At 38.9% G+C, this 25530-nt stretch overlaps 1 protein-coding gene across 1 annotated transcript in view; it reads left to right on the forward strand.

The window, feature by feature from the left end:
- AOPEP (aminopeptidase O (putative)) overlaps positions 1-25530 on the forward strand; it is a gene marked incomplete at its 5' end in the record, with an annotated part of 191565 nt that overhangs the window by 98650 nt on the left and 67385 nt on the right. Inside the window, 2 exon segments of the mRNA XM_082012852.1 lie at positions 14859-14921; positions 15571-15654. Of these exon segments, the coding sequence (XP_081868978.1) occupies positions 14859-14921; positions 15571-15654 (147 nt within the window).

Raw genomic sequence — 25530 nt, forward strand, 5'->3', positions numbered from 1 at the left:
TGTACTTTAATTTTTTGTGAATATTGTGACTTGCTCAAGAATCTGCTGCATGGGTAACATATTTAATTGGTTTTACAGCTCTCTTGCAATTGTGATTGAACATTATTTTCTCCTTTTAATACTAAAAGCTTTTAATATTAATGTTTTAAATTCTGTGAACTGAAAATGCTTCGCTGTGTCTGTGTTATGTGAAGGCTCTGATTATTCATTGGTCCAAAACTGGGATTCGCTGAAGAGAGAGATCTCCCTATAAATCTTTCTAAAAACCACCTTTATACACAGTATGTTTTTCTTATGCACTGGGGGCTCAATTTCTAACTGATCTCCCCTAAGCTGGCATGCCCTAGGTTGCTCGGGATTTATCTTGCCTACTGGGTGCACTTGTTTCCATTTTGCATTAGCTTTTTTAAAAAATGCAACTTTTAAAAGTTAGAATGATAAGTCCTGGTTTGTACGTGCAAAAGTGAAGGTACTTAGGCAGCATGACTGAGGCTGCGAGGAGTCACCATGTTTGCAGGTAGAATTGTCAAAAAAGCTGGAGAGCTCAAAACGCTGCGCAGTGGCCACTGAGCCGGAGCTGTTCCCAAACGGTGGGGCTGAGCTCTTCCCTTGGTAGCTTTAGAGGTGTGCGTGTCCACTGTTCTCTGTAGGCTGTAGAAGGCTCTTTTGGAGGTTTTGCCCTGAGGTCAAAATGTATTTGAACTAGTATTCGAAGATGCTATAAAACCAAGGTGGAGTTTGTTTTCTGCTGTAAAACTACTGAAAATATAATTAGCTTTAATTGGAAGGGAGGAAAGGGAGGGACAGTAAGTATCATCATGCATCTTGATGTTCTTTCACTTTTTGAAAAAGGACCTTGATTTTAATGCCATGTTTTGATCAAGGTTTTGTTCCTGATAGAAAATTCAATACATTGTAGAACAGCTGCTTCAAGTGTAGGGGAGAAACTGATGTTGCGCAGCTGTAGTTGTAAAATGCTGAACTGGCTGTCTGAAATGAAAGTTTTCTGGCATTTTACTTAAATGTACCTCTTTGAGGATGTGCCTTATTAGTGTCCCACGATCAACTCTAAAATCACAAATAAGGAAGATAGGAGCAGACTGAAGAATTGAAAATGGTTTTCATTAATGTGAAAACTGAACTCTGTTGTCCTGAGTGTGTGCCGTAGGTTGCTCAGAATGAATAGTGAGTAGTTTCATTATACCCTGCAAGTATCTATTGCTTGTGTAAACAAAACATGTAGCAAAAATATTTCCACATCCAGCAGGCTTGTAAATCATTGTAAATTTTCTTTAAAATCAAAGAGATTGCCCTGATAGTTTGGCTGTTTTGTAAAAACAACATCAATGGGAATGGTGCTGCTCTAGTAGCCTGCTTCTTCTGAGCATCAGCATGCTGACCTCTATCCCTCATCCCTCTATTGCTCTCTTCCCTCAATAACCTTTTTGACGATTTACACTTGTTGCCTTCAGCACTTCTTCAGCTCTTGTGGGAACTAGTTTCCACTCTATTGAAAGAACTGGAGCTGTTGTCGTTCCAAATAGGAAACCTTGTTTTCTTTGTGCTTTATTAAATCATTTGGGGATCCCTTATTCCTGAAATCAAAACTGTAGAGGTTGCTTAACAGCCTTCAATACGTTAGTATTTATAATCTAAATATGACTGTATTTACTGAGTACAGAAGTATAAATCTGCTTGTGTGCTGTACAGGAGTAGTATTTAGTATTATCTTTATTTACTATTTAGATTATCATTATTTCAGCAAACTATTAACTTGGCTAACATGATGAATCTATGTGAAGGCAGACAGACCACCTTCTTACATGCAGATGAACTACCTGCATCATAACTAGCAGCCCAGGAACACCACAGAACTGATTTGTTCTCTCTCATATGGGTTACCAGGTGAGTGGACTAGGGTGTGTGTGGAGGAAGGTTTCTGTCAGCTCCTTTGGGCGAAGTCGTACGGCTGAGCCAGCCAGTCCAGGCAAGTGTGAGCAGTATGTGGTACAGAGTACCCACTGCAGCTGACTACCTTTTTTGAGTACTGGTGCAACTGAAAAGCAGCTGCTTATCACCCTTATTTTACTGACTGCACTATAAAGTCCTGTAGCATAATAGTTAAAGTCACTCTTAACCCTGCAGCACCTACTCTTACAGCAACAAAATGCATTTCTTAGTGGTTTAGTCGATACCTATGAGAAATAACTTGATTGAGAATTTAAACATTTTAAATTCACAAATACTCTCTAAGACTTCACTGCATTTGGAGTGGCAACTTCCTTACTGGGGAGACTATCCTCTGTAATGGGATTGGGAAATATGCATCCTCATGTCCATTCTGAAAACCAGTTCAGAACATGGTTCCTTTATATCTCTCCCATATGAGCATTTTTATGTTTTATAATGTCTGTGGTTGTTTCTGCGGCATCTCTTATTTCTGTGTTTTGGTGTGTTGTGCTCAGGAAATTTACGTCATCCATTGACTATAAAGAAAATTCACCACTTGTGGTTCATTTACACCATTAGCTACCAAAGTGTTTTAAATAATTTTATTCCACGGTTATATCCAAATCTATCACCTGTACACAACTGGGACTCTCTAGAATTTGGTAACAACATGGCCACTTAAAAACAAGTTGTTAGCCCACCCCTCAATTCACTGTTTTCACAACAGTGTCTAGCTTAAGGACACTAGAAGGGTACTTCTGCAAAAGATGGACGAGGGTAAATACTTTCCACTCCCCAGACTGCTGAAGCAACGTTACTTACCATCTTCCTTCCAGTAGAGGAATTCGCATTTTGTATTCTTTAGAGTCATATGTCATGGCATCTGTCTAACTGAAGATCCTGTACTCCTTTACTTGTGCTTTGTTACATTTGCCGTGCCAAATCCTGCCTCCAACTCTGTCCAGGGAACTACATATATTTGCGATTTTAAATATTCAAACTTCAATATTTGTCAATTTCTATTACCATTTCACTCTTGGAAAGTAATTTGGTCTTTTCTAAATATTGGGCCAGTTTCCAGGCAGTAATCAAGAATAACGGCAGTAATCAAGAATAACTTAAGGAATTCATACTGATAAATAAAAACAGAATTTGGCCTCTTCCCATGAAAAAATAATTCTGCATGCCAAGTTATACTTCCAAATTTGGTATTTTCTAAAGCATTAAAGGTTAATCTTATAAAAAAGGGTGTGTGGTAGTGCCTGGCCAATTCTTTCTTAGATGGAAGAGTGCCACAGCACAGTGGTTGTCTTCAGTCTTGCTGTGCAGGAAGGTTTTCTCACACATAAAACAGTAAGGTACATAAGAGATGAAAAGTAAGTATTTCTGAAATACAAACTTTCATGAGGATTTTTTTCTGGGAGCACATCGTGGTGGTGTTAAATAGGGTGAAGCATATTGTGTTGTTGAAAATACCTTTTATCAAATCAGCAACCTTCAGCATGTACTTCTGTCTCAGAGGTGACTCACCAGGGTATTATAGCAACTTTTCATTACATGCAAGTAGTAATGACTTAACACGACTAAGTTTAGTCAGTGAGTTAAGCTGGCAAGGAATAGAATCAGAAGAACAAAACAGCATTTAGAGCTGGAAAACACCTATGAAATCACTTAAGTCCACTTCATCCCTGCTGATGATGGTTTGTTCTCTTAGGTACATTTTCTATTGTGTCTTTCAGTCTATGTAATGTTTAATTAGATTTTAATACTAAAAGACCATATGCTTCTCAAGGAAGTTTTTCTTAGTTTTGCACAGACTTGTCTTTGTGTTATATTGCCTGCTTACTCTTACCTGAATTTCTTATTCTAACTTAGGTAATTAACCTTTTTAAAATGTGCTTAAAATCTTTCCCCATTTTGAGCTCTATTGTACACTGTTTAATTGAGAAGTAGACCAATAAACATTAGGTAGTCTCTGCATCTCATAAACTCCTTACATGTATTTTTTTAACTCATTCCAGTTCCACTACCTTTTGTTTTGCTTCTGAAACGGCATTGTTTCATAACATACTGCTATTTACTGATAAACTTGCTATCTTGAATGTTCCTTGGGTGTGTAATTCATTTTTTACCTTGTGTGATGAAAATTATGTTCTTCAGATTCATTCTTGAGTTTAAAAAAAAAGGGGGGGGGGGAACAAAAAAAAAAGAGTAGTTGGCCTGCTCCTTCATGGTTTTTAGTTTCCAACAGATCCTTCAGTGTAATCTGCAAGTCTTAGGTGATCACACAGGTGCCCTGCAGGCACTGGGATAAACACATCAAACATCCCCTCAAAATTATGAAAAATTTGCAGGAGGTGATAGCACTACTGTATCCTTCTCCTAGTCCTTTTTGCTACTTTATCCTCCTGTTAAACTTAATTCTTATCCACTGTTCTACCTTAAACGGTATCTCCTCATTAAAGTAGGTACTGCCAACAGGTATTTCGGAGTACGTAGAGCTCGTAGTGTGTATTGTGAGAATACTACTCCGTGCTTTCTAATTCTGAATGAACACTGGAGTACAGCGTCCTGTTACAATACTAAGAATTTTGCCACGTTAAAAGAATTCATACTTCTTCCTCTCTGCGCTGCTGTTTGTTACTGTGGTAAAGCAGTAGTTTAAGCTACATCTACTGTTATTTGTAAATCATCTATATTTCTGGAAATACACAGTCAAAATAAATCTTCCTGTGGTCAATATTAATTTATTCATCATATTTCTGGTTTTGTATGACTGGCCCTGGGATTGTCCTACTTGAAGAAGAAAAGGATTGGAAAGAAAACTCAGAGCAAAACTATTAAAAAAGTTGAACTGAAATGTAATTTGTAAAGTATTCTATTTCTGTGGTTTCATAAATTTTAGAAGGATGTTACAGCAGCAGCTCAAGTACTTAATATGTTTTCTGATAAAGCAATTTACTTTTAAGAAGGTTCCTGGCTTTTGCCCCAGTTATAAGCTTTATAGATTTCCTGTTTCCTTTTACTAAGACAAAAATACAGATGAAAGGATAGCTCTCCAAGAGAACGCATTGCAGGGTAGCAGTTATGGTCAATTACTAACAAAGCAGCCACATTCAAATATTTTTTAAAAGAATGCTCTCTTACTAAACTTCTCAATTATCTTTAGCAGTTGTTCACCCAAGTTTTACAGAGGGTAGCAGAAAAATTTTTCAGCAGAAAAATCACTCGTATTGGATCAGAGTGCAACTTAAGCTTTGGGTTTGTTAACACTTGATATTTCTTGTCATTGCTAGTCATGCCTTATCTTGCAACATTTCTGTCTGGGAATGGCGACATTGAGACAGCAAATAAGTGGAATCCTTATTGTTTATTGAGATACACTAAACTTGTAAACACTGGCAGTGAGAATTACCTGTTAAGTAGAAAAATCTCATTCAGGCTTGTGGTTTGGGGAAAAAATTGGGAAGGCTCTTACTTAATAAAATTTAACAGTGACTCTGTTAGATTAATTTCAAAGTTGGTGTTAAGTATTAGTCACAAGAATAACATGCTGCTGCTTAAATACTGAAGTTTGCTACTTACCCTTTGATTTTTTTTTAATCTGAATATGGAGGCTTTTGTGTGTATTTTAACATCAATGTAGACAATATAACTGATTGATAGTTGAATAGCTGATATTTGAGAAATAATCTGAAGAAAGCGTAACTGCTACTTTAAGATAAGTACTTGTTCTTGTATGTGGAAAGCATACTTTGAAGAATATGCACTTCCCCGCAAGTAAAATGGTATTGTTTTGATATTAGCAATCTTGCAGACTGGAAGATGAAAAGATCTTTCCAAAGTCCTTAAAAATTTAAATGAGCATAGTCAACAATATAAATTGATTAATGGATTCCCTAATGATAACGAGGACAATAAGAAAAAAGTTTTTGAATACAAATCATTAGTGCTGTGCTTTTTGCTGAAATTAGAAATTGTACTGTCAACAGTGCAGTAGCATCCCATTTTCTTAGAAGAGAAGAAAGAGTTTTGGAAAATATAAAAATGTAATCAGGCAAAGTGTATAGTACTGTAGCGTGCATAAATGTTAGATGAATCACGAAGAGAAATAAATCAAGAGAGATTGCACAGACAGACTTTCTGTCTATGTTGTTAACTCTTTGAAAGAAGTTTTTGATAAAGACTATCCATCTGAAAGTCCTTCTAGATAGACCAAAGTATACGGCTAATTTGATATTTTCTTTGGGGCAAGCTAGCAAATAAGTTGTAAGGTCTGTTATTATTTCAATAGATCCTGTGTTGATCTAAAGAAGGTTATTGGTATAAAATGGCCTTGTAATTTATTTAGCCATACCTATAAGTCGTACTTAAGATACTGGTAAACGAGACACAACACTAGTATATTTTTTTTTGTTGAATAGTTCAAAAATTCAGGAAAATAGCTTACATAAAATGACACATCATTAAATGTTAGCAAGGACCCAAATTTATTTCCAAGCTCTTCAAGTTCAATCGTGGCTTAGGGTATTGTTATAATTTTGGAGGGTTTGGGGTAAGTTTCTTCTGCATTGCATGTGATGCTGATTTTAGGAGAAAAACACAGACAGTCAAGATCTGAATACCATTGTTACAAGTTATTGTGTGATCACATTCTAAAATTGGAAAAAATGCTGCCTCAGTTTAGACACCCACATAGCGCTGAGTAACTTGGTGTCTAGGTTGAATGTCGATGTTCATTTTTAAATGTTAGATTTGGAAGTATTTGCCACAACATTTCAGTGCCTCTGTTGTACTGATTTCTAAAAGTGAAGTTTAAAATAGATTTTTAGGAGTCTTAATTTAGCCATTAATTGAATAAAATGCTTTTGAGATTCTCAGCTGGGACTGTGAGTCACATTAAGGCTGAGGAGGATACTTCACTGGATTTATTTTAAAAACCTGCTAAAATATTGGCTTCCCTCTCCAGTCAAAAGCCAGATTTTCACAAATGTGTTTCTGTTTTTCTTCAGGCCACCTTTCAGTATTGTATGTGTCCAGCTCAGATGTACAGTAGTAGTAGTATAGTGAATCTGCATGAGTAATAGCTTGTTCAAGAATTTGAAATGCATTTGAAACAAATGTTTAGTTTCTGAAATAATTGTGGGCTGGATTCCACACGTTTGTTCATTAGAATCTTTTTTAAATTTAATAATCTCAATCAGTCATTCTGGTTCCCTTTTCCTATTAATTGCATTGCTGAACACAAAAGCTGTGTTATGTGCAGAATGACTGGGCTTATCCCTACTAGAAAGGAGTTATGTTTGGTATCTAAAGAACAATAACAGTTTGCTGCCTCGTTGATCAATGCTGGATCAAGTTCACATTCCCAAGCTCCCACTCTCCCACCTACATGTGCAGGGGGTGGAAAGATAGCAAAGAGAGGGAGGACAGGTCCTCTTTTACACAGAAATGTTGAACTGAGACTTGCCTAATAAGGACACAGCTGGGCTTGCATAGCAATAAACATTGATTTTAATCCGTTGCTTGTAAAAACATCCCAAGAAAAGCAGAGAAGTTAGCAACCAATTAATTTTTAGCTTGCCCGTTGTTTTCATTCCTCAATGGAAACAATCCATAGAGGATTAAAATACTTTTTGTGCTATCTTGCAAGAAAACAGTTTTTCTATATTCATTAGCAAAAAGTAGCCTTTGAAATGGCCAAAATCTCTCCAGTCCGGAGTCCCTTACAAGTAGTTCTAGTGTATTGGACACAGAATATGAAATGTCAAACACTACTTTAGGAAATAATGTTTTGAGATCTTTTTAGTGCCGGAGGATAGAGAGTTGGGCATGAAGCTGATGTAAAAATTTTATGTGACAGGAACAAGTTGCCACCTTCCCTCCCCAGGGGTCTAGGGTTTTTAAAAGAAACACAAATTTTACTTCCTGGAAAATTTCCCTGCTTTCTAGGCTTTTAGAATGACATGCTTGTGCTTGGAAGGAATGAATATGTGGGGAAGATGTAGTTCATGCATGTGTATAAACACATACCATATATCTGAAGACAATGCAGCTCCCTGTAATGCTGACTCAAAAAACTGTGACCTGCTGATTCATGCAGTGGTCCAGTCAAAAACTCGAAGTGATCCTGGGGGTTCAGATCCTGCCATTGCGTTCCCAACTGTCCAGAGTTGGGGATAGAAGCTCTTGCTGTTGAGCCTAATGCTTTTTTTCATGCATTCTGCAAAAACACTGAGCTGCTGAAGTACTTCTAGAGAGCAGATGGTAACAAAATTTGTTTTTGTTTGTACTGGTCTTCATTCCATCTCCATCTTTTGTCTTCCACAAAAGTTGATATGAGCAATGTCAAAATATTTCCTGGTTTATATTACCTTCAGTCATCCTCTTTTCATTTAGCAGCACTTCATAGTCAGACTGAAGGTGTAGATGATTATCACCTTCTGTTGAATCATGGAGGAAATAAGTGATTCTTCTAAAACTTATTCCATCTCCAGAAGAAAGGGATGTTTTTCCAAGATGCATAAAATTAAGATTTCTGGAGAAAGATAGGTTTGGAAAGTCTTGGCTGACAAAGCTACTGGTCAATACAAAAATGGTTCAGCTTACGGTTATTATCCTTAGCATGTGGGCTAACAGTATTTCATGGCCAGAGGTCTAATGGACTCCTGCTTTGAATGTTTCTTTACTAGGTATCTAGTTGGAAGGATTTTTGGTTGCTTTAAGGCATCAGTAAGACTCAGAGGTCAGTAACTCTGAAAGATGTATTTTATTTCTTCAAGAAATAAAGTCTGCCTCATTTTCTTTGAGTCTCTTTGTACTGGAAAAGGAAGAAAAACACTGCTTGTCACATCAGTGATGCAGGACTATCCAGTATCCATGTTCAGGCATGTTTTTCTTTGTTTTTCTCTGTAACTAAAAAGAAAACCAATAAAAAAACAAACCAACAAAAAACCACAACAAAGGCCTTTCAAAGTCCTAGGTAGTTGGGCCAGGCAGCAACTATCCATTGCCTTCCAAGATCTTGGTGTTGGATGGAGCCAAAGTGAACTTTATAGAGGATTCTCTTATGTCAAGGTAACTTGAGCCCTAGTCTTTGTCCTCTTGGTTCAAAATGTGTGAATTCAAATCACTTTTAAATTGACAGAGTGCAGGGCCAACCTGAAATGAGTAGGGAAGTGATCGTGCCCCTGTACTCGGCACTGGTGAGGCCGCACCTCGAATCCTGTGTTCAGTTCTGGGCCTCTCACTACAAGAAGGACATGGAGGTGCTGGAGCATGTCCAGAGAAGGGCAACAAAGCTGGTGAGGGGTCTGGAGCACAAGTCTTATGAGGAGCGGCTGAGGGAACTGGACAAGAGTTTAGTCTGGCGAAGAGGAGGCTGAGGGGAGACCTTATTGCTCTCTACAACTACCTGGAAGGGGGTTGTCGTGAGGTGGGTGTTGGTCTCTTCTTCCAAGTAAGTAGTGATAGCATGAGAGGAAATGGCCTCAAGTTACGTGAGGGGAGGTTTAGAATAGATATTAGGAAAAATTTCTTTACTGAGAGTGTGGTCAAACATTGGAACAGGCTGCCCACGGAAGTGGTGGAGTCACCGTCACTGGAGGTGTTCAAAAAACATGTAGACGTGGCACTTGGGGACATGGTTTAGTGGGCATGGTGGTGTTGGGTTGGTGGTTGGACTTGATCTTAAAGGTCTTTTCCAACCTTAATGATTCTGTGATTCTATGATTCTATGAAATCTAAGGTCTTATTTCCATACATGATTGTATTAAAAAGTGTCACATCTTTTATATTCCCTGAAAGGGTTATCAAGCACTAGAACAGGCTGCCCAGGTAAGTGTTTGTCTCCACCCCATGAGGTATTTAAAAGACGTGTAGATGTACTTGTGGACATGGTGGACTTGGAAGTGTTAGGTTAATGGTTGGGCTCGATGATCTTGAAGGTCTTTTCCAACCTAAATGATTCTATGATTCTGTGATCTTTTAAATATTATCTTGCTACTTGTAGAGGAAGGTGCTGTAATTTGCAGTCTGGTGTGAGTTAAAGTTCACAGCACACGGGAATACTTCTCAGCAGAAAGGCCTAAATATAAAAACAATAATCTGCTTCTCCAGTTGCTCCAGAGGCACATGTAGAGTAGAACAAAATGAGTATTTTAGCATACTCTAAAAATATTATTACAATATAAATAATATAATGTAATATGCATACATTATATATTATTATATGCTATATGCTATTATTTAGTAATGAGTAATAAGCATAGTATTTAAAGAGCCAGTGGCCCTGTGGGCAGAGGTAGTTTCTTCATCAGATTACGAACCTGATCTTAAACTAAACAAGTGGGTATACAGTGATTCATCTTCACCTAGGAACTTTCTCCACAAGGCAGGGCTGCCAATGTGGACAAAAAAGGGTGTATTTGCGTTACCCCTTTGAAAAAAATATCCCTGCCACAGTATTTGAAAGTCATGTTGCAGTGTACTGAAAGTACATCCTCAAAGTTACTGTTTCAACAGGTTTTTGTCTCTTGGAGGTAGAGATGTTTTCAGGAGGGGCAAGTTTGACTTGAACATAATGTCTCTGTAGGGGTGTTACATTGAAGAATACCAGACAGCATGCTGATCTGATAAGAGTGTGTTTATGCCACCACAGAGACTCTTGGAGGAATTAGAATATTTGGATTTACAGTATCAATATAAATGACCATCTTTCCTAAAATGCAGATAATGTCAGAACAACTTGATTTTCTATTTCAGTGGATAAAGCTGTCCCTATGAAAACTGCACAAAATCAGTTGGAGGACTTGCTGTTCTTACAGGAGCACATGCTGGGCTGGATTTCTTTTTCCGTAATTCTGATCTGCCGCTGATATGCTGCTTCTTGCAGTGCAGATGCAGCAGCCGTCTTGCTATTTTCAGTTGTAGCCCACTGCCTCCTTAGTCTTTCTGCCAAATTCTGATAACAGTAGTTTTAAAATTCTTGCAATTGTTGCCCTTGGGGAATACAGTCAAATGTTTCAAGACGTTATTAATTATATTGTGAGCTACTGGATGAAATAGTTTGCTGTATTTTCATTTTCTGAACCTTTTTGCAAAAGATTGGAAGCCAGGTCTCTTTTGCTGAAGCAGATTTTAGGTCACGCAGAGTGTTCTGAGGACACATCGTATTCTCAGTTTCCAAGCAAGTTAATTTTCCAACTTAAACTAGTGTTTTTTTCCTATAAATCTTCTGTCTGGTAGGAAAACAGTTATGTGTCTTGCATTTTATCGTAGTTCCTTTAAATTATCTTTTACTGCTATCACAGAGGTGATGGCATCAGCCATAAAAAGTAGGCAGTATCATTCTAGTACCATAGAACAAAACGAGGTGGGAGTCCATTTGTTTTATTTTATGTGGCATGGGAAGGCATAGAAAGGTACTGCAGTTTGTAGACTGGTCAGGTTAGCTACATTCTCTAGGAGAAAACATGACATGATGGTAAAATCTTTACACTTTTCTGTGTGCTTGCTGGAGTCCACATATATCTGAATATATAAGTGTGGATGTGTATATGTGATGTAAAATTCAGTAATTGAGAGGCAAATAAAATCTTTAGAAATGAGAGGCTGGAAAATGACTGCTTTAGTTATCAATTTTGTCTGCTTTGCAGAAGCTGTTCTGAAATTCATTTATGGTAAATATTTTTATTCCTCCATTTTCAATTTTTTCTTTTTGCCTTCCAGTATCTGAGGATGGCTGGCAAGCCAACCAAATGGCACTGATTCAGTGTTCACCTTAGATAAAACAACCTTCTTAGTTTATCAATATTGAATGTTTTAGTGTTAGAGTAGTGCAGACCAGCTGAAGTTATAGACAACTTATGCAAAGCACGATTGTAATTTTTCATTGAGTAATGAAATGTCATTAGTAGCCATCACAGCCTGGACAATTTGAAACCAGTTTCTGTTTCAATTTGAAATTAAACAGTTGTCTGTTGCACAAATATCCTGTTTTTTCCTAGGCTCTGTACAATACTGAAAGTTCGTTGTATGCTTGGTATCTGGTCTGACTTGAAGAATAGCTGGTATAAATTATTGCTTAAGTTATTTACCAGTATATTGGGCCTGTCTTCACCTAACTGACAGAAAGTGCTACCTCCTCCCCCTATTTCAAAAGTCAGTCATATTTAATCCTGTTGCTGCAAGAATGAAGGATCCTGGCATGCTTTGAAATGTTTAAATACTTGTTTGCAATCTAAGCATTACATAGGGCATGTCCATCAGCAGTCTCTGAAAGAAAGTCTTCCCAAGCAAAGAAGGACACGGAGCATGGACTAATCTCTTAATTTCTGTTGTGAAGGGATTCAAGCATGACAGTGTTACGTGGACAGCAAACAGGACTGTTGATGGAGAGTGATGCAGTCATTCTCCCTTTAAGTTGGGTGTGCCATCACCCTTTTATGTAGCGTAAGTAAGCTCCTTCCTTTCAGAGTATGGAAGAATACAGTAGGAGACCAAATGTTCTTAACCTCTTTTCTTCCCTACCTCCCCTCCCCTCCTCCCATCCTCTTTTCCCCTTCCCTGCCTCTCTTTTCCCTGCTCTCTCTCCCGCTTACAATTTTCCCAGCAAAATTTCCTAGTCTGGTCATGAGCTAGATCTTACTGAAGCATCAGTAAGCAGAGTTAACGGTTGACTGCACAGCCGGTGTGCTGTGACCACAGCTTGTTAGGCCCACCCGTTTCTCTGGGTGCTTTCTTTCCTCTGTGGGCTGCCGGAATGGGCCTGGTGGCTCTTACCTTACGCTGCAGTGCCATCATCTTACCGTGGACGAGTGTTCGAGTTATGATGTGCACAGCAGCCAGACCAGGGAACCCCAGGTGTTGGCTCCACAAGGTGTATTACCAGTATAAAAAGCTGATACCAATTCCTGATGAGTTTCCTTCGCTGCTCTGCAGCTACTAACAGGAAAGCAGGAGCCACCTCTGAGTTTTAATACATGGTGTGTTTGCATGTTCAGGGATTTTCATGCCAATTCAGCCTCAGGGTCTGCAGGTCTGAAAATCAATGTCTCCTTAGTTTTCTCCGAACATTTGACAGAAGAGGAAGTGTAATTCTTTGAAGGATTTAAAGTATAAATCTGTTTAATTGTTTCTATGACCCAGTCTTTCCCATAACTTCTTCAGTAGGAATGCACAACCTAATCTGTTAATTGATCCGAGGGAATATTGTTTAGGTAGTTGCATTAATTTGTGTTTGCCGTTAACATAATATTTTGCTCATATTCTTGTTCAGTCCTTTGAACAACACTCTGTTCTTCTTTCTTCATTCAAACACACACAGTTCAGGAGTCAATTTATAGGAGCTTTCAGAATTACCATTTAGTAGAAAATCTGTTGTGGCTTTACAAAATAAAAAAAAGTTGTTGATACAGGTTTTAAGTTGACCTGTTGTGAGTGTGAAATAAAAATCTGTATTAAGATTTTCTACTGTGATATCTCTGTTAAAAAGTTCTTCTTTGTGTAATGCTTCATAGTGAAGTTGCTTCTATTTAAAGCATTGAGTTTGATCTTGGCTTTGATCTAAAGCTTTTGATCTTGAAAGAAGGATGTTGTGGCAGTAAAACAAAAAGTGTAGGAGAGGTTTTTTCTTTTTTGAAGTGATAAAGTGAAAGGGATACTGTCAAGTTTTGGTATGCACTAATTGGACCTACCTTTATTTACTTAAATCTGTTTGCAAAGTCCATCTAATTCTACATATGGGAGGGTTTGCTCAAACACGTGCTTTAATGAGCCTTATTATTTTACAAGAGCACAGATTTTCTTTTGAAGCTTTCAGGGAATTGTCCTGTACAGCACAGAGTATAAATTATTTTGAAAATACTGAAAATACCTCACTAGCGTCATTTTAACTGTACCAAGTGTAGTGCCTTATTGTTTCTCATTTTAAATGGTAAACACAAAGCACTTAATAAAATCCTAACTCGAGAATTTCCAGTATTCAGATTTTGCATGGCTGACGTCGCTTGGGTCTCTCCCGCCATGGTGGAGCTTGAGTATCCTCATCAAAGGGCGCGGAAACATCTGTTGAGGTCCCATGCCCAGATTTAATCATCTGCTTGCAGTCCCTTGCTGAATAAAGCATTTCACCGAGGCCTCAGTAAAGGGTTTGCTGTGCTGGAACACGAATAAAAAGCTGCTTTGGTTCTTGCTTTTCAGATGCATTTCAGACCCTCCAAGGTGATTTAAGGGTTGGGTTCTTTAGATGCCAAGCAAGTACCAGGGGCAATCTCGGAGCACTCAGTGGCGACGACACTGTCCCTCCGGAGCTAGCCCCCTTAGGCCATTCCCGAGACCCGTGACAGAGGGTTTTTACAGGCAGGCTGACAGGAAACAGGCTTTCACAGTAAGGGACGTAAGGGGAGCGCTGCTGCACACGCGTGACGAGCGGGCACGCAGGGCCGCGGGGGCCGTCCCTTCGGCCGGGCGGCGGCACCGCCGCGGCTCCCGCGGGCCCGGCCGGGGCTCCGCTCCGCTCCTGCGGGGCGCGGAAAGCCGCGGCCTGCGGCCACCGGCAGCGGCACCGCGGGCGGGTTTGGGGCGCGGCGCTCCGGCCGGGGGAGGCGCGGCAGCCCCGGCGGGGCAGCCCCGGCGGGGCCGCCCCGCAGCCGGCCGGGCCTGACGCCGTTAAGGCTCCTCCTCTCCGTGGGCGCCGGGGGCCGGAGCGCGCGGGCGGGGGACCCCGCGGAGGTGTTTCATTTCCGACCGACGGCTGCGGGGCGCCCCCACCCTGCCCCGGGCTGGCGGGGCGGGACGGGGCGGGCGCGGCTCCGGGGCCCCGGGGGAGCGGCGCGGAGCGCACCGCACCGCGGCGGGGATGCTCCGCGGGCGAGCCCGCCTCAACCTGCGCTTTCTCCCCCGTGTAGCCTTTGCTGGAGGAGGGTGAGACTTGGAAGGAGTGCCAGCTCGTCCAGCAAGTGAGCGGCGAGGTGAGGAGAAAACCTTTCCCAAAAACCTTTCGCAGCTGCTACGTTGCTCCCCCCGCACTCCCCGCTTCTTCCCTCGCAAATCTGCCCCTCGAGTTTTCCACCTGACACCCCCTCCTCACCCCTCACGCTTTTGCTTAAAAAAAAAAAATCGCTTTCGTATTAGGAGTAAAAGCACTTGTTGGGGGGGGGGAACCCCAAGTGTTATTACTTTATTAAATAATAACAACCCCACCATCTAAATTTGGCGTCGGTAGTCTGGAGCAACATTCGAGTGGGTAGCTGGAAATACATTTAACTTGAAATAGAAGGTGTAATGGATAAAGCGCAGAGATTTTCCCCCACTTTTTTTTGCACACTGCAATGATAACTTTCCATTTGGCAACCTGGTCTGGCATCAAATGTGTTCTTTGTGCAAAAAGCCCTTAAACTGAAAGCTCTTAAGGTGAAGAACACCACCTCACACTTCGACCACACACAAGTAGCTGAACAGATTACCATGTCATTCTAAATGGGAAAAGTGCTTTTCCTCCTTCCAGGGAAGCAATGGAAGAAATTGTCTTGAGCCTGTTTATAGCTTCTTGCTAACGCTGAATAGCTGCACTCAGGTTGCATCTTCTTCCTAAAAAAGTGCCGTGGTTTTGGACTCCAGGTCACAAAATGGACTCGGGCAAACCAGAGGATCAGGAAAAGCGGCAAAAAGAAAAGAAAGCAGGATGAAGTAGTTTTCCAAAAGGTAAGGGTTCATGATGTGCGTTTGTGTAGAGGGACGCAGAGCGGCACATCCAAAATGCTTACCGGTGACGCCCTCTTAAACTCTATAGAGATGTTCTTTAGCTTCTTTGACAAGGTGATGGTAAAAGGATGTTAATGATAAAGTTTCAGCGTCACTATGTAATTACGATGGAAAGAAATTAATAATTTTTTCAGATGTCTCTAATTCAGGAGACAAAATTTCCCCGTATTTGTATTTAACTGGAACATTCTGAGGAAGAAAGAGCAGAGTGCTTTCATCAGAGAAATCAGTAGCACTTGAGAGCTTTTGACAGGACCTGCACCACTATTTACAAGTTTTCAGGTGCTGGTAGCTGAGAAATAGTTTTTGTGGTGGATATTGGGACAGTAATAGATGTGATACGTACGCTGAAACAAATGTTCTCACTATACTGTTGGCTCTTCATTCAGAGGGTGAATTTGAAAATCGTCCATTTGCAATACAGATTTCAACTAATGAAAATGTGCCTGGATGGTTATTTTACAAATTACTACAGACAATTTTTAAAACTGAATACAACCTAAAGGAAACCATTTTTAAACCTGTGATTTTTGATTTAACTGTTGTGAAACATTGTTTTATGTTGTTGAGTTGACCATTTAAATCACAATGCAGAGAGGTAAGTAATTAGTTGACACTTTTACTAAAGAGCTGTTTTCTGTCCTCTGAAGAAAAAAAAAGTCACTAAAGATGCATTTCAAATGCATTATTGTAACTATGTGTTTTTGCTTGCTTTGGTTTTACAAAAAAAATTTTAAATATTTTTTTAAACCCCTGTTACCTTTAAAGGATTAAAATAGCAGTGTGTTGTTTTGGTGTTTCGACAGTGCTTCTAGAATGCATGATGAATCATGGCTGTTTCTGTAGCCAAATACTTGCTGATAGCATGGCTGCCAACTCCTGGGATGTGTTGCCTTAGTATGGGCATTGCAGTATATGACAAATGTCTACAAAGTGCATTGTTGTGTGTGGGTGATTTACCAGCTCCGTGGTGAGTTAACAAACCACCAAATAGCATCCTTTAATTCACTACTGCTTTTATTTTGTAACTGGAAAACATCGTTTAGGAAAGATGTTTTGTGGTGTTGTACTTAAGAATGACATGATCTAAACAGAGATTCCATTTCTGTTTATATTTCCGTATGTGAATGTTTGTTTGCATGTATGTGTAGTATTTGTATTTGCAATGATTTTATGCTAAGATTGAGAAGACTTTAAGTTAAAAAATGTGTCATTGTGTGAATTGGTGAGCAAAATGCGTCGACGGTACAAATAGCTCTCGTACAAGCTATAGTCTGCATACATTTTGAAGTACTTTTTAAATGGTACAAAGTCAGTCCCCTGCTACATCTTAACAGTAGGCTTAAAGGTACCTTACGCTGTTACACCCTTCCTCATCTCTTTTTATAGGAGAAAGCTTCCTCAGTGCAAAACCCCTTTATAATGACAAAATTGATTTCTGTCGGGGGTGATGTTCTCCCCATACTGCTCCATGGTTTGTGAGAGAGAACCGAGGCATGTAGACTTGCCGTATTAGAAGTGCAAAACCTGATGTGTAAACCTAAGGTGCACTTACTGGTTTTTTAAACAGTAATTCCTGAGTAACGTCTGTGAGTAGAAATGTGAATTGAAGGCAAGAATACACATTGTCTTCCAATATCCAAAAGTATTAATAATTCTTGGAGATTCAGTGCAGATTCACAGCACTGCATCAGCAGGGTTTTTAACTCCATGGGAAGGAAAAGGTGTAACAATAAAATGACATTTGGTAGTGAAACCATTGACTAGACACCAAGGGTGGGATTCTTCACGTTCCTTAGAAGTTTGGTCATTACGATGGTGACTTTTCCAATACAGTTAGAGAGACGAGAGAAGAGAAAAAGGACAAAGCACCGCCCTGGTGCTGGCAGAGCTTTCTTGTATTGCCTGGTTTCAGAGTTGGTTACAACTAGGTTTCCAGGATGGACTTGCTAGTAGGTGTGGTGCCCAGTCCGTGTGGATGATGCTAACCTCTGTTCTGATAGAGTTCTTGATTTTTAGCTGTATCTGTATTGGCTTGTAGCAGAAATGGCATCTTACAGCACTTTTAAGTACTTATTTGGGGATAAATGAGAACAAGAAAGAAAAAAGTACATAATGGGAAAGGCATCCTTGAAGAAAGTAGCAGAGGTAGGAATAAAACCATGGGCTGAGAAGAGGGAGGTGAGAAGCAGAGGAATAAGTAAACAGAGAAGTCAGAGAGCTGGTACCAGCTCATATGACAACTATAATTAAAATAAGGATACTGACTTATTTTGCTACATCTACTACTGAGCTTTGCATTGATCTTGCATAATCCTTTCAGAACAAGCACTAACTTTTTAAAAGTAGCTTCTAAACTTTCATGTGCCTGTGCTGCCCGATTCTCCTCTATCATTTTTTTTCTTTGTGATAGGAAGTCCTATTTCTAATACAAGATGGATGACTTTGCTATACTGAGACAGCGCCAAATCAAAGCAACTACTTCTGCATCCACGTACAAAATCTAGGACAGAGAGATAACTCTATATGGAATAACTGAAACAGAATTGTGGAGGAAAGGTTGCTGACAACCACTGGGGAATTGCTTCCTGAAAAAAGTTGCCTTCTACACAGTTAAGTTTGTAGGAGCTGACTTTACATACGTGTATATGTATTTAAAGAACATTTGAAGATACCGTGTGCTGGATAAGAACTGTGTAACTGGTAGCGTTAACTGTGCCCAAGTGTCGCATGAGCCAGCGGGGAAGCTCACGTAGAAAGGTGTGCTGCTGCTGCTTCCAGCGTGGACCCACGCGTGATGGATTACAGCAGTGTAACAAATTCCACGGGTGAGAGACTTTCTCGTCAAGTAACTAAGGGTTGTTGTTCTTTTGCTCATTTTCTCTCTCTTTTTTTATTTAGCTTTTTTATCCTTTCAAACCTTTTTGCTGCTCTTTCTCTGAAGTATCTTAGCAGCTTTTATTGCAATCTTTCCTTTCCTGCTTCTTTTTCACCCCTCTCTTCTTTCTCACCCGTCTCTTCTTTCTCTCTTCTCCTTTGGTCACCTTCAGTACTGTTCATTAACTTCTATTTACTTCAGTCACTTTTTCTGTTTCATAAGTTATCTTTTGCTCACCTTGTTTTCTGTTTATAGTACCCTGTAGATGTTCTTCTTATGACATGTGCATGTGCGTATGCAATTTTAAAGCCACTCACCCCTTGCATTTCTAGTTTTGTCATTCTATTTTCATACATTTTTTACTCCTTATTTAATCTTACACTGTCTCTTCATCTTGTCATTTAGCTGGTCAGTATGTGTATCAATACAGAATGTTGTTTATGTGAGACAGAGAAGATAGAACAGAGCTTGGAAGGAATTGGTTGGTTAAAATTAGCGTTGGTTTATTAAGAAGAGTGTGATAGAAATGCTAAGTGTTACTATTATTTTTGTTGTTACACTGGACTGTGCCTGCTTGAAAAAAGATTCAATGATTCATGCCAGTGCTGAGTGTTAGGCAGAAAAAACCAATCTTTCATTCAGACTAGTGGAACTGTAAACATGCGATCTGTATCCACTGCGGAATTTGAGAGGAAACATCTTTTTATTAGGAGACTAATTCACTTTTACATAAAGTTCAGTGTTAAAACATAAAAGTGGTAGAAAAAGTGTCATAGGATGAGCTACCAAGGGTACACAGTAGTTAGGAAGAGCATTGAAATACGTGTGTATATATATTCCTAGGTAAGGAAGATGATTTGTGCAAATTAGCAAGATTGCATTTGTCTGTTTCAGTTTTAGTTTGACTCTATACTGAAACTTTGAGGAATAATTCAACTTTTCCAGGATAATTGCTGCTGCTTCATCAGAAATACTGTTTTGAAGTGTTCAAAGTTTGTCTGCTTGTTTACTAAATATTGCCATCTTTGATTTTTTCCTGTTGGTTGTTGCTATTTATCATTCTTTTCACTCCAGAGATTTACAGTTGTCAGTATTTAAGCTCTGTTAATAACCTGAGCAAAAATGACTTTGTTGAAATAGCTGTTAAGTTTCTAATAAAAAAACAACAAAACACAAAAAAAACCCCAGTTGTGATATGTATGACTAATGCCAAATGCTGTAACTCTTCCATCCTTTAGCAACAAATTCACCAGTGTAACTGAAACACAGGAAGCAAATCTTGTAATTCATTGAAATGAGTTGTGGTGGTGTACTTAAAGTAGACAGTGTTTTGAAGTCCAATGAAAAAATAGGTAGGGGGAAGAAAATAAAACACAGTAAAAGAGAGCTTTTATTTAACTAGGGAATTTATTCAAGATGATATGCTTCTAATTCAGGTAGAGGAATATTGACATATAATGCATTAACATCACTTTCAAACTTTAATTACCTTTTTTTTTTTCCCCCTCAAACTTAATGTTTTTGCTCAAATCTGCCAAACTGAGAATCAAAGCAAGGATCAAATCGGAAATAGATCTTTTGAGCTTGTGCACTGTATAATGCTTAACAGCTAGAAGAAACATGGTAAGAAGTCCTAAAGCGTTCTTCAGAGTGTTCAGTGAAGTCATTCGCTGTGCCTTACCTTTCCAAATTCTGTTAATCTGGCAGAACTTTCTAGGAACCCTGTAAATGTATTTGCTGCCCTTCACTGATTACAGATAACATTTAATTCCTTTGACAAACAGGGATTCCGGTAGAAGATTTTATACCCACCTTGTGTACAAGGGCTGAATTTCAGTCAATGTTAAGCTATCTGAGAAACAGAGCCTGTCATTTTAAAAACTTTTCCTGTGAATACAGATGAATATAATTTTAGGCCATTAAAACTAAACATTTTCAGCATTTAGTTTTCCATTCCTGTAAAAATACCTGTATTTGTGGATTGTTTGGAAACCGTAATTGTGCAACTAAAAAGCTATTATTTTTTAGGATAGTGCTGCTTCGAAGTTCACTTAAGAAACATTTAATAGCACGAGAAAACATTCCGTGTATAAAAACAAACAAACCAGTTCTGACCTCAGTATCAGCTGTATTTTATGCAGTAGTGTTGTGTCAGTATCTTAGTTCCCTTTTTAATAGCACCCATCTCTATTAGCAAGGAAGTGTTGTTGCATACCATATTTCACATTGAGTCTCCCAGATGGATATTATTATTTTGTTGTCAAAGGGTGAATGTTCCTATGGGGCCACATTGAGGCCACGTTTTTAGATCAATGAAGCAATTTATCACCACGCGTATGATGATGCACCCCTTCCCTTTCAGACTCTGAGATGACCGTTTCTAAATTAGGAGAACTCAGGCCAGCATGGCCATGTGTTGAAAAAGTTTACGGATAATTACGTCATTGTTAATTATAGCGGTGCAAGCCAGCAGCCACCCTGTGCAGTGAAAGCTTAAGGTCACTTTAATGTAAAACACAAGGTTTGTGCTGGAAAGAAAAAGGCCGTTTTAGTGGAGAGGTTTTTTTCCCTTCTGATTTGGAGGAAGAATTAGTTACATGCCTGTGATGGAGCACTATTTGGCAATCAGTCCCATTGGAGGCATTTTAGTGAGGCGATGTTTGTGTATGTTATCATACCATACCAACAAGATGAATTCCATTACTGGGATCTACTAATGCCGCTAACTTTTTCAGTCTGCCGTTGTTTCTAGTTACAAAGCCCTATTTTTGGTGGTTGAAATGTGCGCCTTTGTACCTTAGCTTACAAATACCTTTTGTCTTTAATAAAACAGGAAATGGAAAATGTGAGAACAGTTTTGTTCTTCCCAAAATAGCAGAAAAACAAAAAGCATTTGCTCGTTTTTAGTACTTCTCAAATGTCTGCCCCCACCAGTGTTTATGCAGTGAATTCTGAGCGGTGATGTAGTGAGTTTTGGGAGCAGAAGGAAGGCTGTCTGGAGCAACTTACTACATTTGGAAAGAAGTGGTATGCTGCATTCAAACACTCCATAAATTTTCTTCTGCAAAATTTCCTATGGATTTTTTATTAGTTGAGAATATACACTTGTGCATGGCAGATGAATAATCCACTTGATTTAAATGTCCCCAAGTTGTTCTTGATGTGATTGACTGTAGTGACTCTGAAGGAGGTTTAACGGTCTGCTGGCTCAAACGTGCTTTATTTCAGTCTTACATGTGTTTTATTTCAGTCTTACATTTATTGCGCATTGTCAGAAACAGGCTTCACAATTTTTTGATGACCGGTCTTAGCTATTGTCCTCATTCTGTGGTTTTTTTCAGTTTAGATTATGTTCACATACTGTATAGTAAAAGCACATGTATAGAAATCTGTGAGCGTGGACATTGTTATTTAAAGAAGTATATGAGCACGGAAGGCAAAGGCTAGGCCTTTTACAAAACCAGTTTAAAAGGTTTTGGTAGTTTAATCTGCTTTTTGATGGCTGTAGTACTAAAAGTAGTCATGAGTACAATAATACTGTCATCCTCTCCTCCCCTTCCAGCCCACAAGAAGAGTTTTCAGAGCAGGAAGGTAGCTCGCTGTTAAAAGCAGATAAATTCTTTGTTGATTTGATTAAACAGACAGGGTTGAATTCATAAAGGTGTGTAAATTGTACTATACTCATTTGATTTGTGCTGCATATGTTTTCTTGTGTTATTTTTCTTCTGGCCACAAATTGAGTGACTACTCAAAATTGTCTAGTTCCTCTCATCAGACACTTCGCTTACAGGTTTTGTGAAACCTATACCAACATTTGAAACTAGACTACAGTATCTCAACATTAGCATGGACATTTATGCTATATAAATGTGAATATATATGCTACATAAATACAGAAAATATTTTTGATCTGATGAGATGTAAGACACAAGCTGTCTATTTGTTGTTTTATTTGGACTGCAATCTCACTATGGATAAGTGAACTGAAAATATTTTCCCTTGCTCTTTTTTTGTTCTATTAAGCTAAGTTCTTACCCTGCATTGAGCTCCACCCAGGCAGTCTCCATATCTGAACAGCATTCTTGAATGGTACCGATACTTAAATTTTCCATAGCTTTGATTCACATATGATTGCCAGTGACAATTTACTTAATAAAGAAGGTACAGGAATTTTGTTGTCCCCCTGTGCTATAACTGTGTTCTAGTTAACAATTATTTTTCAAGAAAAACTTTTATGTTTATCCATAAAAATTGCTGAGGGAAGGAAGCTTAGGCAATTATGTTGTTCTGTATGTGTCTTTCTCCCTTTTCTGCCTTTAATTCAGGCATCCATTGGGCATTTTTAGTGAAATTAGTTAATGCTCTAAATCTGCCATGTTCCTGTACGAGATGCTATGGGGAAAGCCCACATAAAGGCAAGGCAGAAGTGTGAGCTTCACCATTTCTGGGAATCCTAACAGATGCGTGAGGGGGAAGATGTTATGAATGTCATAACCACAGCAAACATTTTTGTTGAAACTTTGAGCCTGTGAGACAGTTTGGTCATGAGACACAAGTTCCTAAGAAATTGGATTTCATTACTTTTGCTTCTCACAGAATCTAATGTTTTGGTTTTATGAACTATATCCTATGTGGTCTTCAGGTCGCACACTCTAAATGTGGTAACAACCATGTAATGAATTTGCCTTACAGTTGGTTTCCTTCTTCACTCCTAACACAAATACCTGAGAAAAAAGGGGCTTAGGGCTTGGCCTGGAAGACTGATGTCTTGCTTATGTTCTCTCATCCGTATTGCATGCAAAAGGAAATGAAATAAAGCTAGGGAGTATTAAATGTTTCCATGCTCAAGATCCTGTTTATTTCAAAGAAAAGATGACCAGCTTGGTGCAAGGTCTGCAGTAACTATGGTTGTCTTGTTTTTGTTTAAACTGAGAGATTTCTCCGTGTTTTGGCTCTACTTCTGACAAATTCAGTGAAGCTACTCATATATTTAAATGCTTTGCTGAACGAGGCCTTAGTCATTCATCCTCAAGATCTTCTTTCAAGTGACTGCTTCTCTGATTGAAGAGGAGATTTGACATCTCCTAATTACCCAGAGTGCTTTTTACTGGGAGATGTGGTGTGAAATTTTTTTAATATATTTTACAATATAGATTAAACCATTGGGGGGGGGGGATAATATTTGAGGGAGGATAATTGTAGAATTTATTTGTCCTAGGCTGAAATTCCTTCTATGTCCTTCAATTTCCCCTCGTCTTTTTTGCTTGTTAAAGCAAAAGCAGGTGCCCTTCAGAGCATATGCCAGGTTACAGTGTGAAAAACCCACAAGATGGAATTCTAAGTTTGCCACCCAAATTCACTTTCATCGTGGCTTGATAAATATGACCTGTTCTTTGACAACAGGTGTTACCCTGAGTAAGCCTCTTAGGTTTTCAAATGTTTACAAAGAAATAGAAGGAAGTAAAAAAATTTTTATGTTATCTTTTGTGGAGCAGAAGAAACACAGGCATTCATATTTAGGAGAAATGATTGCTTGAAGAGACTAGGAAGCCAGGGAAGGTGATTTCAGCTTATTTGGTTTTATAGATGTGGATATGTGAACAGAAGATGCATTTTAAAACTTTTTCCAGTCTAAATAATTAATGTACCATACTTTTGTTTTAATATACCCTCTTATTTTGTAACATCTGCAATATTTTTCAAGGAATTAAACATTTGCTTTTCTTTGAAAAAACTAGCAGGCTTGTTTATCAGCACAGGAGAGGAAACTTAAGTGACAACAAAATGCTTTTCTTATATTACATGCATTGCTCCTAATTTTAAAGCAGCTCGAAGTTGCAGGATTGAGTTGTATAAAATACAAAGGTGTTGCTGAGAGATTCTAGACATCTTAGAACATGCCACCTACTAGTGTGGATGTACAGTTTCAATGCAACTGTGTGTTTACAAAGTGTCTTCTACTAAAGGATTGCAAAGTGCTTTTTTTCATTTAAGGACAATTATAACAAATGCATTTCATTGCATGAGATACCTCAAAAATACGTAAAATCTCCCTTGAAATTCTCTGTCCTTCAGAATTGAAATTAGAATGTTGATCATGATTTTACAGATGGTAAACCAAGGCATGGAGATCCTAGGTAGCTTGTACAAAGATAGCTGAGAAAGTTGGACAGGGCAAGGAAATGGACTGAAGTCTTCAAGTTTGATGCCCTAACACAAACCTTTACCTGAGGGCTCTCTGTGTTGTGAATACCAAACAATTAAGCCAGACCATGTTCCATGAAGCGGCTAGTGCTCTATACGCCAAAGTGTGGACAGGCTGGTGGTATTTTAACCTGCAGCAGAGATGGGAACAGAAACTAGTGCTGACTGCGGAAGGCCCGGTGCATATAGCAGTGTAACTGAAAAGATGAACTTGAGCATGGGAGGATTCGTTTTATCAATATTTATATATAACAATCTTTCTAGTAATTAATTAAGTCTATGGTTAGTGGTTTCTGATTGTAAGTATCAAATGTAAGTGTTGGCTTTGACTGTATTTTAATGGGTAATAATTTAATGGACAGCTATTTAGGTTTTTGTCTTTTGACTAAGTGAGTGTATGCAGTCCTGTAACTTTTAATGCAAAGGGAGAGTAGAATAATTCATAAAAGCTTGCTAAATCATGTTTTTTCAGTGCAAATAGTTTTGATGGTGAAACTTTCAGGCATGGTATGACAAGGTGTTGGGGGCATGATACTTCGTTTAGAAGCCAGAAATGTGCCTGTATGTTGTGTCAGCAAGCATGGAAAGAGGTATGACGGACAAGTCTGCTCCTGTCTTAGTAAGCTGGAAGTAGTGCAGAGCTGGAATGTATGATAAAGAACAATTGCGTGCGTAATTCTTTACTATAGAGGTTTGCTTATCCTAATGATGTGTGTTGTGTTGCAACTATGTCA

Source organism: Phaethon aethereus (assembly GCF_964289735.1).
Source record: "Phaethon aethereus genome assembly, chromosome: Z".
In the NCBI taxonomy this organism is placed as follows: domain Eukaryota; kingdom Metazoa; phylum Chordata; class Aves; order Phaethontiformes; family Phaethontidae; genus Phaethon; species Phaethon aethereus.